General features: G+C 47.6%; 1 protein-coding gene across 3 annotated transcripts in view; it reads left to right on the plus strand.

Moving 5' to 3' along the window:
* Positions 1 to 13840, plus strand: part of Pex16 (peroxisomal biogenesis factor 16) — a 170585-nt gene extending 156745 nt beyond the window's left edge. For all 3 annotated transcript variants that reach the window (XM_084602445.1, XM_084602446.1, XM_084602444.1), the window contains 2 exons: positions 3110 to 3297; positions 9391 to 13840. In XM_084602445.1, coding sequence (XP_084458571.1) covers positions 3110 to 3297; positions 9391 to 9452 — 250 coding nt within the window. In that variant the 3' untranslated portion in view covers positions 9453 to 13840. The remainder of the gene's footprint in view (positions 1 to 3109; positions 3298 to 9390) is intronic.
* The last annotated feature ends 808 nt before the right edge of the window (positions 13841 to 14648 follow it).

The following is a 14648-nucleotide window of genomic DNA, read 5'->3' on the forward strand; positions in this document are numbered from 1 at the left end:
GTATGTGGATCGGGAGCTTCCGGACGTGCAAGCTGGGTTTCGCAAGGGCAGAGGAACTAGAGACCAGATTGCCAACCTTCGCTGGATCATGGAAAAAGCAAGAGAGTTCCAGAAACCCATCTACTTCTGCTTTAGTATTGATTATGCGAAAGCGTTTGACTGCGTAGATCACAGCAGATTGTGGCAAACTCTCCAAGAGATGGGAGTTCCAATTCACCTCATCTGTCTCCTCAGGAACCTGTATGAAGGGCAAGAGGCCACAGTCAGAACTGGGCATGGTCTTACTGATTGGTTTCCGATTGAGAAAGGAGTGAGACAAGGCTGCATACTGTCGCCCTGCCTATTTAACCTATACTGAGTGCATCATCAGGAAGGCCGGTCTGGACGAGTCTTCAGCTGGAGTGAAGATTGCTGGAAAACGTGGATGATACCACTTTAATGGCAGAAAGTGAAGTGCAACTCAAGAGACTTCTGATGCGCATACATGAAGAGAGTGATAAGTTTGGGCTTTAACTGAACATTAAAAAGACAAAGATCATGGAGTCTTGTCCTATCAAGTCCTGGAGCATCAAGGGACAAGAAGTGGAAGCTGTGACAGATTTTCTCTTCCTGGGTTCCAAGATTACCCCGGAAGGAGACTGCAGCCATGAAATTTGGAGACGCCTGCTTCTGGGAAAGAGAGCCATGGCTAGCCTTGACCACCTAGTAAAGAGCAGAGACATTACACAGCCAACCAAGATCCGTATAACTCGTGCTATGGTCTTTCCAATTGTGATGTATGGATGCGAGAGTTGGACTGTGAAGAAGGCTGATCGATGAAGAATTGACGCGTTTGAATTGTGCTGGCGGAGACTCTCTCTCTTGAGAGACGGTCAGAAGATCAAATCAGTCGATATTGTCGACCATAAACCCTGACTGCTCATTGGAGGGTCAAATTCTGATGAGAAGAGAGGAGTCGTTGGAGAAAGATTTCATGTTGGGAAAGGTTGAGGGTCACCAGAGAAGGGGTAGACAGCGAATGCGATGGTTGGATGGCATCTTCGAGGCGCTGCAGATTAAGTTATGTGATGTTAGGAAGATAGTGGGAGACCGGAAAGCGTGACCTGATATGGTCCATAGGGTCATGAAGAGTCGGACACGACTGAACTGAACTCAACTATGTGCGACGTTGTAAACGACAATGGTGCGCATTTTTGCTCTTATTGTCACATGGCTGTGACAATGCCGTGCTCACAAATTAGCGTACAGGCGTAGAAGCACTGAAATTATCTCTTTATTGGCTTACTTGCGCCCTCAAAATAACTGTACAACTTGGCGGCAGCAATGGCAGCAAACATGTTCACTGGTTGTCGAATTATGAATGCAGTTTCACTCATCAGCGGTCAATTTAAAGGCGTCGAAGAAAGATGTAGATAAAGCTACAAACGGTGACTAACATACCTTGGAACATTGTAGAAGCCTACGTGCATAGCTGGAATTTTTCAAGATACATCTCGGATCATCTGCTGCAACAAAAGAACTGATAAAGCCACGCCTTGCAACAACGAGCATGAAGAATACAGAATTGATCCGTGTGTTCGAATCAGCCGGCTATACATTTGAATGGTTTGTGGCATTATGCTTTGACAACTACCTTAAAAAAGATCTTGAATATTTTGTAAAAAGTTGCCCCTAGACTATCGGGGTTAGGCACTTTACCTGGCTTCAGTTCATCTATTGCTTGCTGTATTTCTCACACAGATATTGGTTGTTCCAGACGAATTCTGACTGCTTCTTCGAGCTTTGGCGCTAACAATAGGAACTCAGCATGAAAGCTGTCAAGTGCTCTTTGAGCGTGTCCCGTGATGAGTGTGTTGTGTGCGTCGCGAAGCAGTATCCACAAAAATTCATTGAGTGTTTGCCGTCTTCATATAGGTCTCTGCTTGGAAAAGGTCAAGTCTAACAAGCTTGTTTATAAATGTGAAAAAAGGAGGGCTTGGTCTAATGCATTTATTTTTGTGACATTGTATCGCACTTTATGTTCCTTTGGGATCTAAAGGATGCATTTTAAGGACAGTTATTCAATTACGGTTTGGCCGTCTCCTGCTCGAATTCGTTTGCTGATCTGAAACCATGAGTGGTGCAGTGAGTGGGTACCTGTGAGAAGTGGTGCTGTCTTACAGGGTGTTTCACGTGTGGTTCTTCATGGACTACCTGCGTTCTGTCACGAGGAAAAAATTGTTTAGAGACTTAGTGGACTTAACACTTGCAGTGCCAATGTACCGATTGCCGCATTGCGGAGGGCCAGGAGAAGACATCATCAAGAGAGTGAAACGAATGCCAATCTTACCGTCACAAAAAACCTTTTTCTTCAAACTTCAGACTAAGACATTATCAGCCTAAACAAGAATGCATGACAAAGATCTTTTCGTCCCTTGGTCGACTAATTGTGTCATCTGTAAAAGAACCTGAAACACTGGAACATGTATTTTAGATTGTTGGGAGGAGATTTTTTCCTGGGATATCCTTCATAAGTACACTAAAGAAAGAGTTTTCATTACATTCCTATGGCATTAGGGGACAAACAGGTTACATTCCTTTTGATGCTATTATGCTCCTGAGCCTGCACAGTTTGTGGAAAATAAGGATACAGTAGAAAGATATCGAAATGCAGTCTGTATGTGAGCACTTCATTGAAAGTGTCATTGAGTAGGTACTTCCTGACCAGCCAGCATTGATTGGAGTGCTTGATGAACTGTTGCTGGTGAAATAATTTTAAATCTGCCGTATCAGTAAATGTGTTGCTGACATGTTTTGCCATTATGTTTTGTACTTCAAAGTTGGTAATAAAGAAAAAAAAAAAAGCCAGCCTAGAGTAGTGCTTTGCACGCTCAGCTGCAGAATGAAAGGATGCTGCTTGGACACTTGGCTTGGAAACAATTTTTTCTTTTATTAATAACGATGGACTTGCTGGTGACAAGCTCTACCAACATGACATTTGCAAATGGGAAAGGGGGAGGGGGGGGGGGGAGTGCTCCTAAGCCAGGCTGCTGCTTAATGTTGTGAAGGCAAGCAGAGCTGTTGAAATTGGGGAAACCTCATTCAGTATATTATGTATCGCTTGCTCCAGCCTGCAGGTGTTGTCACGTACGCGTGCCTCGCTGCAGCCCCGGGAACGGCTCGAGCTGAGCCGGCGCCTGCTCCAGCTGGTGCTGTACCTAGTGCGGTCGCCCTTCTATGAGCGCCTGTCCCAGCACCGCATCGCACTTGCCCTGCACGCACTCGGGGACACCGTGCCCCTGGTCGGACTGATCACTCGTGAGTAGGGGACGAAGGAGCACCAAGTGTCAGAACATGGTTTGAGAGTGGAATTGTTTCACTGGCAGTAAAGCCAAATCATATACAGTGCAATCCACTTATAACGATATTGAGAAAACGGGAAAATCCAATCGTTATAACCGATTATCGTTATATCTGGACCGGCAAAAAAAAAAGCAAGAGAGCGCACATGCATTTGCCCATGCATGCAGACTTACCTACTTGCCAGCGACGATTCAATCGGATAAAACAAAGCTAGTCACTAAAGAACACTCAACACTTTATTGCTGTACTATATATAAAGGGAATAAATAACTTAATCTCGCTTAAAGAAGTCGGAAATCCGCGCTTGCTTGAGCGGCAGCTGACGCTTGATAATTTCAGTCTGCAGTCTCCAGTTGTTGCGCGTACATGTGCGGCAGTCCTGTAGCATGGATGAAGCCTATCAGCGACTGGATGGACTGTATGGCACTTCGTGACGACAATGGAGCTGGCGTGGTGGTGTCACTGCCATCGTTGACCATGGTGCCGTCATCGTCGTCACTATTTTCACCATCGCTCGATGCCGCTTTTTGTCGCTGCTCCTCGGCAATGGCCTCATCGGTAAATTCCTCACACGGAGCAGCAGCGCTGTCAGCGTTTAAAAAGTCGTCCAAGAGCGCTCCGCCGGCATTGTCGGAAGATGCAGCATGATCCCATAGTGCACACACATCGGCAGTTTCGGGGAGCAAGTCATCTGTATCTGTCCCTTCTGAGACCGCACAGTCGTGGCGCACGAAGCCTGCTTTTCTAAAGCAGTTCTGGATTGTGGACTGCTTCACTTCGTTCCACGCACCATACACAAACTGTACCGCTTCGATCAAGCTCACCTTCCGGTGAGCAGGCCCGGAAGCATCCTCTGGCGATCCCGAACGGTCTATTTTTAAGATCAGCCATTCGAGCATACGACGTCTATAGAGGGCCTTGAAATTGGCAATTACGCCTGCGTCCATGGGCTGCAGACCTGCCGTGGTGTTCGGGGGCAGGAAGAGCAACTCGACAGACGTCAGCTTCACGCTGACGCTGTGTGCTGTGCAATTGTCGAGGACTAGAACCACTTTCCTCTCCTTTTGCTCCTTTAGGCCGTCAAATTCAAGCAGCCATTCCTGAAACAGGTCGCGAGTCATCCACGCTTTCTTGTTATCCGATAGCGGACCGGAACTTGTTGGTTCCTGAAGCAGTGGGGCCTCTTCGATTTCCCAATCACAAACGGCTTCAGACGCTTGCTACCGTCCATGCTGACACACAAAAACACAGTCACTGGGACCTTGCTGTGCTTCCCACCGCTGCACGGATCTCCTTTGAGAGCGTGCGTCCTTGAAGGCAGCATTTCGTAGAAAAGCGCTGTCTCGTTCCCATTGAAAATGTCCTTCTGTTCATAGCGCTCCAACAGCTCGGGCAGTTTCGTCGCCAGCCACTCGTCTTTCGCCGACACGTCTACCGAGGCAGCCTCCCCGACCACGTTTCTATAAACGATGCCGTGGCGATCTTTGAATCTTTGGATCCATCCTCCGCCGGGCTCGAAGTTTTCACGTCCCAGAAGAAAAGCGAATTTCTTCGCCTTTGCACAAAGAATCGGTCCTGTGATGGGAACATTCTGGTTGTGAGCGTTCAGGAACCACTGGTAGAGACTCTCTTCCACATCACTGTACAAAGGGTCTCTAACCCTCTTTCGCTGGTCGTCGTGGCCGCTGGAGCCTGCTTTCTCGAGGACATCTGCAGCCTTGATTATGGTCGAAATCGTCGACTGCGAAAGCCCATACTTTTTAGTGAGGCTTCCCACCTTGAAGCCCTGCCGAAAATCCTGGTGAATTTGGTGCTTCACCTCGAGAGAGATCGCCTTCCACTTAGTCGGCGCCATCTTCCACGTACAACGGCCAAGGACGCGCTCCCCTTCTCCCCACCTTCTCTCTTCAGTGATTGCGATGATGATGGCGCTCGCTTCCATAGGCCGTACGCATCGCCTCCTTGCGGATTTCTCCACAACGGTCTATTTGCGGCACTTTTCGCGTCATTCCAATCAAATAATTTTATTTTTCGCAAATATTCATACGAAATTTGTTAGTAAATATTTTCCAGGCGGTCAAAATTCTATCGTTGTATCCGATATATCGCCGGATACAACAATATATATAGGGGCAATGGGAAAATTAATAAATCTAAATTATTTCATCGTTATAACCGATATATTGTTATATCTGGTATCGTTATAAGTGGATTACACTGTAAACCTTTTCTTTTTGGTGCAAAGACATGCCGTGGCGCCACTTCTTGGCAGTGCCCGCATGGCGGAGTAAGTTGGACAATGTGACTTGACCGCTGCTGTGTGATTCCTGGGCAGTTCAGTTCTACTTTTTATATTTTATGTATATGTGTGAAACCTGGTTTACCAATTGACAGAGAACGAAGAAGAAACTCGTACAGCTGAGTTCTACGAGCGCTGACCATAGAGTCTCAGCAGAGCTGCCTCATTTTGGATATTTGCGACAATATTTATTACAGTAGCCGACGGGTAATTCGGACTCCAATAATTCGGACTTGTAGGATATTTCGGACTTCAGTGAGGCACCGTCAGTCACCCCATAGAAGCGCATACATATTCGCGACGGATATTTCGGACTTTAATAGTCCGAAAGTTCGATTTTTCGGACTAATTTCAGTCCCCTGCAGGCCAAAATCTGAAATCTTATCGGCTTTTCGCCGGCGCAACAAGTGCCATCTTGGATTGAGGTGCATTGGCTCTGCAGTTGGATTGGCTTGACATGGTTTCGGTGCCCCATTTTTGCCAGGAGAGGCCCCTGCAATCTCTGCCACTTCGAGGTGGCAGTCGGATTGTCATCGCCGTCAACCTGCTTTTGTCGCCAACGCTGACGCGGGCAGCTATCTCTTTGTGCTTTGTCTCATACGTCCGCCGTGTTGTCACACGAGTTTCTCCGACCGCGTCAACCGAGTGGCGCGCCGTCAATCCTTTGGCCGTTTTGTGATTGCGTCCGGCGGTTCCACCGCTCTGAACGAAAAGTGCCTCATTTTTGCGTGTTTGACGAGCGGTGTGGTGCGCACTTGGGCTGTGGACATGGCCCCGCCGGTGCTGCCGGGTCCGTCAAAGAAGCGTGGGAGCTATTCTACCATGACCCTTGAGAAAAAGGCAGCGATCATAAAGCTAGTGCTGAGTGGGCGAACGCAAGCTGACGTGGCCAAGGAGTTCGCACTGTCGAAGCAAACTATTTCAGATTACGTGAAAAATAAGAAGATTTTTTCCGCCTTTGAGGCGTCCCACAGCAGCAGCCAGAAGAACGACAGGAAAGGCGACCACCCCGAATTGGAGAAGGCCTTGCTACTCTGGCTTAAAGCTGCTTTAGCGAAAAACCTTCCAGTGTCGGGCGACACGTTGAAGGAAAAGGCAGAGACCCTGGCCGTGAAAATGAGAATTGAAAAATTCAAGTTCATGGACGGATGGCTCCGCGGTTTCAAGAAGAGACACGGTGTGTCTTTTAAGAAGATGTGCGGGGAGAGCGGAGCCGCCAACCCAGCCACGGTAGCAGATTACCGTCAGACGAAGTTGAAGCCCTTGTTGAGCCAGTACAGCCCGGAGGACTCCTTCAACTGTGACGAGACCGGCCTCTTCTTCAAGATGTTGCCTGACCGCACCCTCTCTTTTTCGGGTGACTCCTGTTCAGGGGGCCGCCACAGCAAGGAAAGGATAATAGTAATGGTAGGTGCAAATGCCACTGGCACTGAGAAGCTGCCACTTCTTGTGATAGGCAAATCCAAAAATCCTAGGTGTTTTAAGGGCGCGAAGAACCTTCCCGTGTGGTACTGCAGCAACTCCAAGGCATGGATCACTCATGCTTTGTTTGAAGATTACGTGCGTCGACTCGACCGAAGTTTCGAGCGGCAGGGGCGACAAGTTATTATTTTTGTTGATAACTGCGCGGCTCACGGCACCTTCGACAACCTGAAAGCCATTCGGCTCGAATACCTGCCACCAAACACCACCAGCGTGCTCCAACCAATGGACCAGGGGGTGATCAAAAACCTTAAGGTGCATTATCGGACCCGTCTTCTGCGGCGCACAGTCCTTTGTTTTGACAACGGGAAAAAGTACGCCACGGATCTTTTTGCGGCAGTTAGCATGCTGGCTGACGCGTGGAAGGCAGTGAGAGCGGAAACAATTGCTAATTGCTTCAGGCACGCTGGATTCTCCGCCGATGAAGTCGATGACGTAGAAGACTGCAACAATTGTGAGGATTTGACTGCAGACAGTGGCGAAGACCTCATCGTTGACCTTCGCGGGAACGGAATGGACATTCCAACGGGCTCCACGTTCCGCGAGTTTGTTGAAGTGGACGACGGCCTCGATTTGTGTGTGGACCTCACGGACGACGGACTTGTACGCCAGGTTCTTCAACCTGAAGACGAGTCGGACTCCGATGACGACTCGGGCGGCCTACCACAGCCATCGCTTGCACAAATTACGAACGCTGTGAACTTGCTGTCTAGCGTGTACAGCGAAACGACAACTTTGGCGCAAATACAAGCGCAAATCGTCGCCAGCAAAAGAAATTTGCCGCAAGGTAAAATCGGCGACTTTTTTAAGCCGATTTCCTCTGAATAAAGTGATTTTTTGTGCTTCACGGATTTTTCGGACTGTTCGATTATTCGGACCATTTTTCGGGTCCCTTCAAGTCCGAAAAAACGGTCGGCGACTGTACACACTTCGATTTGGGCTCGTTTAACTTAATTTGAGGAATTAGGCCCACTCATTCAGCAAGAAAACAGTCCACCGAGTCACCGATGGATCGAAGCGTAGCCCAGTGAGTTTTAAGCGCTGAGATGATGACATGCACTGACCAGCATTGTTATTGCACTTATGGATAGAACTGAAGCTGCATTGAGGGTAAACGATCATTCAATCTCTGTACTCATGTTTCTCTGTGAGAGGAGCGGAGCTGTCAGGTGCCTGGCAGAGGTGGAGTACCTTCAGGCATTGCCAGAGAGAGTCACTGTTCAACTGCTCTTTTGAAAATTGTAGAATATGCAGGTTGCACAGTGGGGACAGCTTGGAGAAATTTATAATGCAACTGTGCAGAGATATGTTTCATGTTACGAATTCTTGGATACTGACTGCGGTCGTTGCCTTTCAGGCTTCGGGCAGACGTTTGTTTTTACTACATAGAGCAGTTTTGTAGACTGCTGGACCGTTCTTCTGCTGTTTTTTGACCTTTTATGTTCTTGCTCATTTTGGTTTGCTTTGTTAGCCATACTAATAAAATTGTCATTTTCACACCACTGAGACTGATTAAGATGAATTGCCACGCATACAGCTGCACATTAGCGCAGAAGCATAGCTCGTTTCGCTGAAACTTTGGTTGACAGGCATCGGGGCCTTCATTGAGAAGGAATTCAAAACTTCGCAGCTTTTGGATGAAACTTCCATGTTTTGGGATGAAGCCCTTCAATCGGGCTTAGCAAATTAGAAGCTTCAAACTTGAGGCACACAGCGCAGTTTGCTTTAGCATAAGTGATAGCCGCCTCCTTGAACGCTGCATGGTACAAATGCCAAATTCTCTTTGGACTGGAGAGCTTGTGACGAAGCGTGTGGGCGGTTGTAAAGTCAGAAGTGCAAATGCACAATGAGCCTGAATTCAACGAATGATAGGTGCTGGCTCTTCCATCAACTATCCACACTCCCTGGAAGCGCTGCCATGTCACTTGACCCGACGCGACTGAATGTTGCACTTAAAGCCGTAGAGCAAACAAATTTGCCGTAGCTTCCCTGATATGGTTTTTGTCTTGCTCTTGTTAACAGTGCCATGCCTTGGTTTCGATTGCAAGTCGACCCCACCATCGACCAGAAGCATGCTCGTGATTTTTAGCTTGCATTGCTGGCAGAGGATTTTCTGAAGATTGCAGCCTTTGGCATACTATTAACAACACCACATAGCCTTTCATACTTGCTTGTGTTTATTCCATCCTGCCTTGCGGAAGATGCTTTGCAGTGCTGTGGTGTGTGCAGGGTTCTGAGTGCATATAATTGATCCTTTTCTCTTGCAGGACCACTGGCTGACTACATTCCTGAATGGCAGAACACCTACTGTCACAACTGGGCCTCTTAGGGAACCATATCATCTGCTTCTGAAGGACTGCAGGCTGGCCACCCACACCAAATTGCACCGCCCGAACTGAACTTGTGCAGCGATGCCTTCTGGGGGATGGTGAGGCCGTTACCTTGAAGTGGTGCCCCCTCCTCCTTCTCAAGAGAGAGAGAGAAAGTACTAGGCACTCTGCATCGCCTACATCTTGCCCCAGGAGGAACCCGTGTTTTTCCACCTTCTCAAGCTGAATCTGGGGTCAGGACCAGTAGGCTTCTAAGAGGCTCTGTTTTGTTACCATTTCCGTCATGCCCACTTCTGTATTTCCGCTATTGTAATGGGCATGGAATGTCTGGGTGTAAATTAATACAGCTTGTTTTATCCTTTTCTTCATCTGTGTTTTCTTTTTTGGTTGCAACATAAGATTGTGCCAGCGGCTTCCTCAGAAATTGAATTTAGGTGTGGTGTATAAATTTTTGGAGGAGGAGAGGGTGTGGGCATGGATGACTGAGGATTCGTGCATGGTAGTCATATTTTATTTTTTAGTTTTGTTGCTGATTTTTCATGTAGGACACAACGTTTATGACTCCGGCACTCATCACGCATATTGGAAACGATTACAGTAGAACCCCGTTGTTACGTTCCTCACTGCTGCGTTTTCCCGGCTGTTGCGTCGCTTTCATCCGGTCCCGGCATTGCTCCTGTAGGACCCAATGTATTGGGATCCTCGTTGTTACGTTGTAGCTGTGAAAACTTTCCCGCATGATACATCGTAACTGGTCACCGCGAACCCGCCTGAGGCAACGCGCGCCGACCACCATTTCGAGTTTTGAAGAGTCTTGGCTAGGCTTGGCTATGAAACTAATTTCAAGAAGCCGCACGCGTGTTGGAGATGCCGCCACTAGATGGCTATCTGCCTCGTGAACGTCGGCTAGGTGGCGTGCACCGCCACCACCCGATTCAAAGGGTTCAGCTTCATCCATCCATCCGTCAGACCAGTCCACGACAAAGCCAGTTGTGAACCAGTCGAACTAACCCTTGTCCTTTGTATCCGACGATCGTCATCTGGATGTTCTTCGATGGCGTCTCGCAAGCGGAAGGCGCTTTCCCTCCAGGAAAAGCTGGACGCACTCAACGCTGTCGATAGGCAGCCAGCGTGGAAAAGAATTGATATTGCCAAAGACCTTGGTCTGCCACCATCAACGCTTAACAGCATCTTATCAAAGCGTGCCGAGATAGAAGGCAATGCAGCGCTTTTCGGCCAGAAAGCTAAGTAGGCTCGTGGGGCCAAGTATGGAAACCTCGACGAGGCTCTTTTGACCTGGTTCAAGCAAGCTCGCGCTGCCGGCGTCAACTTTGATGGCAGCATTTTGCGCGAGAAGGCAGTGGACATGCCAACAGATTGGGGATCATGGACTTTGCTGCGTCGAATGGCTGGATTGACCGTTTCTGGAAGAGGCTTGGCATCGTGTACAAGACAGTAAGCGGTGAAACAGCAAGTGTGAACTTGGCAACAGTCGACGATTGGAAGGCCACACTATCTGCTATACTAATTAAGGGCTATGCGACTCGTGACATCTACAACGCCGATGAAACGGGCCTTTTTTTTCGGGTGCAGTCGTCGAAGTCCCTAAGCCTGAAAGGAAAAGCGTGTCATGGAGGCAAAACAGCAAAGAGCGATTGACAGTGCTCCTTTGCTGCAACATGGATGGTTCCGATAAGTTAAAGCCATGGGTGATCGGCAAATATCGGAACCCGCGGTGCTTGAAGAACACTCGCCTGCTGCCATGTCACTACAGAAGTAACAGTCGTGCGTTGATGATGTGTTCGTTGTTCGAAGAATTTCTTCGCTGCTTCGGCAACAAGATGGGATCCCAGTGCAAGAGTGTTCTTCATTTTCTAGAAAATTGTGTTGCCCACCCAAGAGACCCGCAGTTTCTTCGGAACGTCAAGCTTGTGTTCTTCCCACCGAACACTACAAGCCATCTGCAACCGCTGGATGTCGGCGTCATAAAGAACCTGAAGCATTCCTACCGGAAGTGTGTTGTGAAGTGCTGTCTTGCGCATATTGATTGTGGACAGCTGCCTACAACCATTTTGGTGCTTGATGCTATGCACTATGTCGCTTCAGCGTGGGCTGCAGTGGCCGCATCAACTGCACAGCACAGCTTCGCGCAGTGTGGCTTTCGCACGGACGGCGAAGGGGAATTTCCTGGCACAGACGCTGGGGAGTCGGAAGCAGCCTCTTGCGATCAAGAGCTCACTGAGGCGATGGATGCGCTGGGTGCCACGGGACTCACATACGACGACTGCGTCGCAGTGGATGCTGTCGTCGTGACATCGGAGTGCCAGAGTATCGGTGATATTGTTGCAAGCTCGGTCGCGAGTGAAGCCGCAGATTGTGATGACGAGCTCGAGCCACACGATTTTGAGGATTTGTCAGATCCGAGCTTTGGAGAAGCAGTCGCGGCTCTGGACCTCCTCCATAGGTATGTCGCACCTCAAAGCGACGCGGACAGCAATGCGGTTTTCCAGGCTATTGAGAAGCGCCTGGTGTTTTCTAGCGAGCGAAAGAAACGGCAGTCTACTATTCTTGATTTTTTCAAGTCCTAACGTCACTTTGCGGAAATGAATTGTTTGAAGTGAAAGCTGCACCGTTCTCGTCCCTTTTCGGAGCCTTCCTCACTGTTGCGTTTTCCCGGCTGTTACGTTGTTTTTTCTCGGACCGGTGAAAAACGTATGAACGGGCTTCTACTGTAATTACTTCACTTAAGGGGGGACACTGGTCTCTCGGACCAAAAAATCTCGAAAAAATCACTTTTTAGAAAATGTGATTTGCGAAATCGGTAGCTCTTCATTTAGCTATCTGCTAAGTTTTTCATCTCTAAGGTCGGTATTTTAGTCTCAATGCCAATTTATATAATCGACGTCGCCCAAATTTGGGCCGAAAACGACGCCCGAAACAACCATTTTCCGCGAGGCGTAGCTCCCATTTTGTGCGTGGCACCGTAGCTATCTTGGTCTCATTCGAAAGAGCTGCCGTTCGTCTTCAAATTGCCGCCTCTACTGTTTACATTTGCCCATTGGTCGCATAAAAAATAGAAAAAAAATAAAATGTGGCATCTGCAATCCCATTGGCTTTCGGGGTGCACGTGACGAAAAGGGTCACCGCATTGGTGGAGCTGGCTGACGGCATTTGCTCGGCGCACCCGAGCCGCGGGGAGACAGCGGAGACGTGGCCGTCGTGACGACAGCCGTGCTTGGTTCCGAACCGTGAGGTGCGTTCACGGCAAGAATTTGTGCAGAAAGTGAAAATAATAGTTAATTAATCATCTCAAGTGATGCCCTTCCCTGGCTGTGTGCGCTCAGGCCGACAAAAGTCGTGCGCCGAACGATCGTGTGTACGAGCCTGAAGTAGGCCTAGCGTGTTCCCCAGCACGGGAGACTGCTACTGCCAGCAGTTGCACCCGCCGCGACAGTGATGCGGAGGAAAGATAAGCTCAAAACAGAAAAGCTTGAACTCTCGCCAACTCCAGCAATGAAGCGGTAGACGGATTGTTTTTGCGACGATGACGGCAGCGCGGCGGACGGTCCGCTTGGCGAGGCGGAGTTCACGATCGTCGGATCTAAACAGTTTGCCAAGTTTGCCGAGATTGGCAAAGCGTAAAAGATACGGCGGCGATATTGGCATTTAAAAAAGTGAACGGGGATAAGAAATCGCCGTCAAACTTATTCTCCAATGCGTAAACTGCGGGACATGTCGTCTTCATAGAGCTCGCCGTGTTTGCGCCGATCGGACCTCGTTCATAGTCCTAGTGATGCACTTGCTTCCAGTGCAATGCAGAGCACTGGGAAGCAGCAAACAGCTCCAAATTACATTTCTTTTCCGCAATAAACGTTCTTCACCGCAGTCTTGATGCGAAGACGTAGCAAAACGACGTACGTAAAAAAAAAAAAAATGTCGCTACCTGCATGCGACTTGTGCAGCCAAAAAAGTGATAACTGAATGTGCTGCAACTGCAAATCAAAATGAAAGAGGCGACACTTGGACTCTGGAAAGCAAAGAGACTACATTTCTGGAGGTTTCTAGCCATTTTAAATTGTAAATGTGTGCATTGCACCAGTGAATGTCTGTTAAATATTCCCCTGTTTCTTTTTTGCTCTTTTCTCAAAACATGCATTGTCGACCACTTGCAGTTTTGCAGCCCTAATATCTCGGCACCTATTGCAGATAGAGTAATAATTTCTTTTTCAGCATAAAGCCAAATATGCAAGTAGATTGTTGCAAGTAGATTTTTTAATTTCTTGTTCAAAATTTTTAAAATGGCTTTTTTTGTGTGCTATATTTTGACCTTTGAACTTTGTTATGCAATAAAACAAGAAATAATGGCTGAAACAAAAAACTGCTTGCAACATTGTGTTCCTCATTCTTTCTAGTGTCCATCAATGTGTTCATCTGAAGTTTTTCTTCAGTGGTCATTTTGTAATTAATCTTGTAAGAATTAGACTAATTGGTGCAACTATCTCATGAAATAATTGGATCACAAAAGAAATAATTGTAGTTTTGGAATCTGCACAAAAAACTGCACAAACCCACCAAGTTGCATCAATTTTGATTGGTAAATAAGGAAAATAGTTTTAAAACCAGTGTCCCCCCTTAACACAAGGACAGTGTTCATACTTATGAAAAGAAAAAAAAATTAAACAAGGACTGCATAGAAATCTTCAAACAAACTATGCAGCAGTTTAGGCTACTACCAATAAACCTTATAAAGAAACCTTGCTATTCCACACCGCTCGCATAACGCCGATATCGAAAGTGCTTTACAGCATACGCCTCTGCACTATAGTACAACAGATCAACAAAGTATTTGGACACACACTGGGAATTTGAATCCGTGTTCAACACTGTGCACACATGCTGAAGGCGCATCTTGGAGCTTTGCTATCAACCACAATGACCTGCATGTCACTGACATATCTAGATATGAATTTATGGCTGCTACACACAAGTATTGGTTGAATATCAGCAAGCACAGGCACTTTGTTTGCACATCACAATCGACCATTCGTTCAACAGCTGAAATAGTAAAACAAATCTAAATCAAGACATGACCATCTATCTTCCTCATAATAAGATATTTGTTGCGAATTAAGATTAAGAGAGTGCCTTCAGAAAAACAACGAGGGTATACCCTAAGGGGCGTATAGGGATATCAC

This window comes from Amblyomma maculatum, chromosome 4 (genome assembly GCF_055883805.1).
Source record: "Amblyomma maculatum isolate TAMU_Amacu chromosome 4, ASM5588380v1, whole genome shotgun sequence".
Taxonomy (NCBI): Eukaryota; Metazoa; Arthropoda; class Arachnida; order Ixodida; family Ixodidae; genus Amblyomma; species Amblyomma maculatum.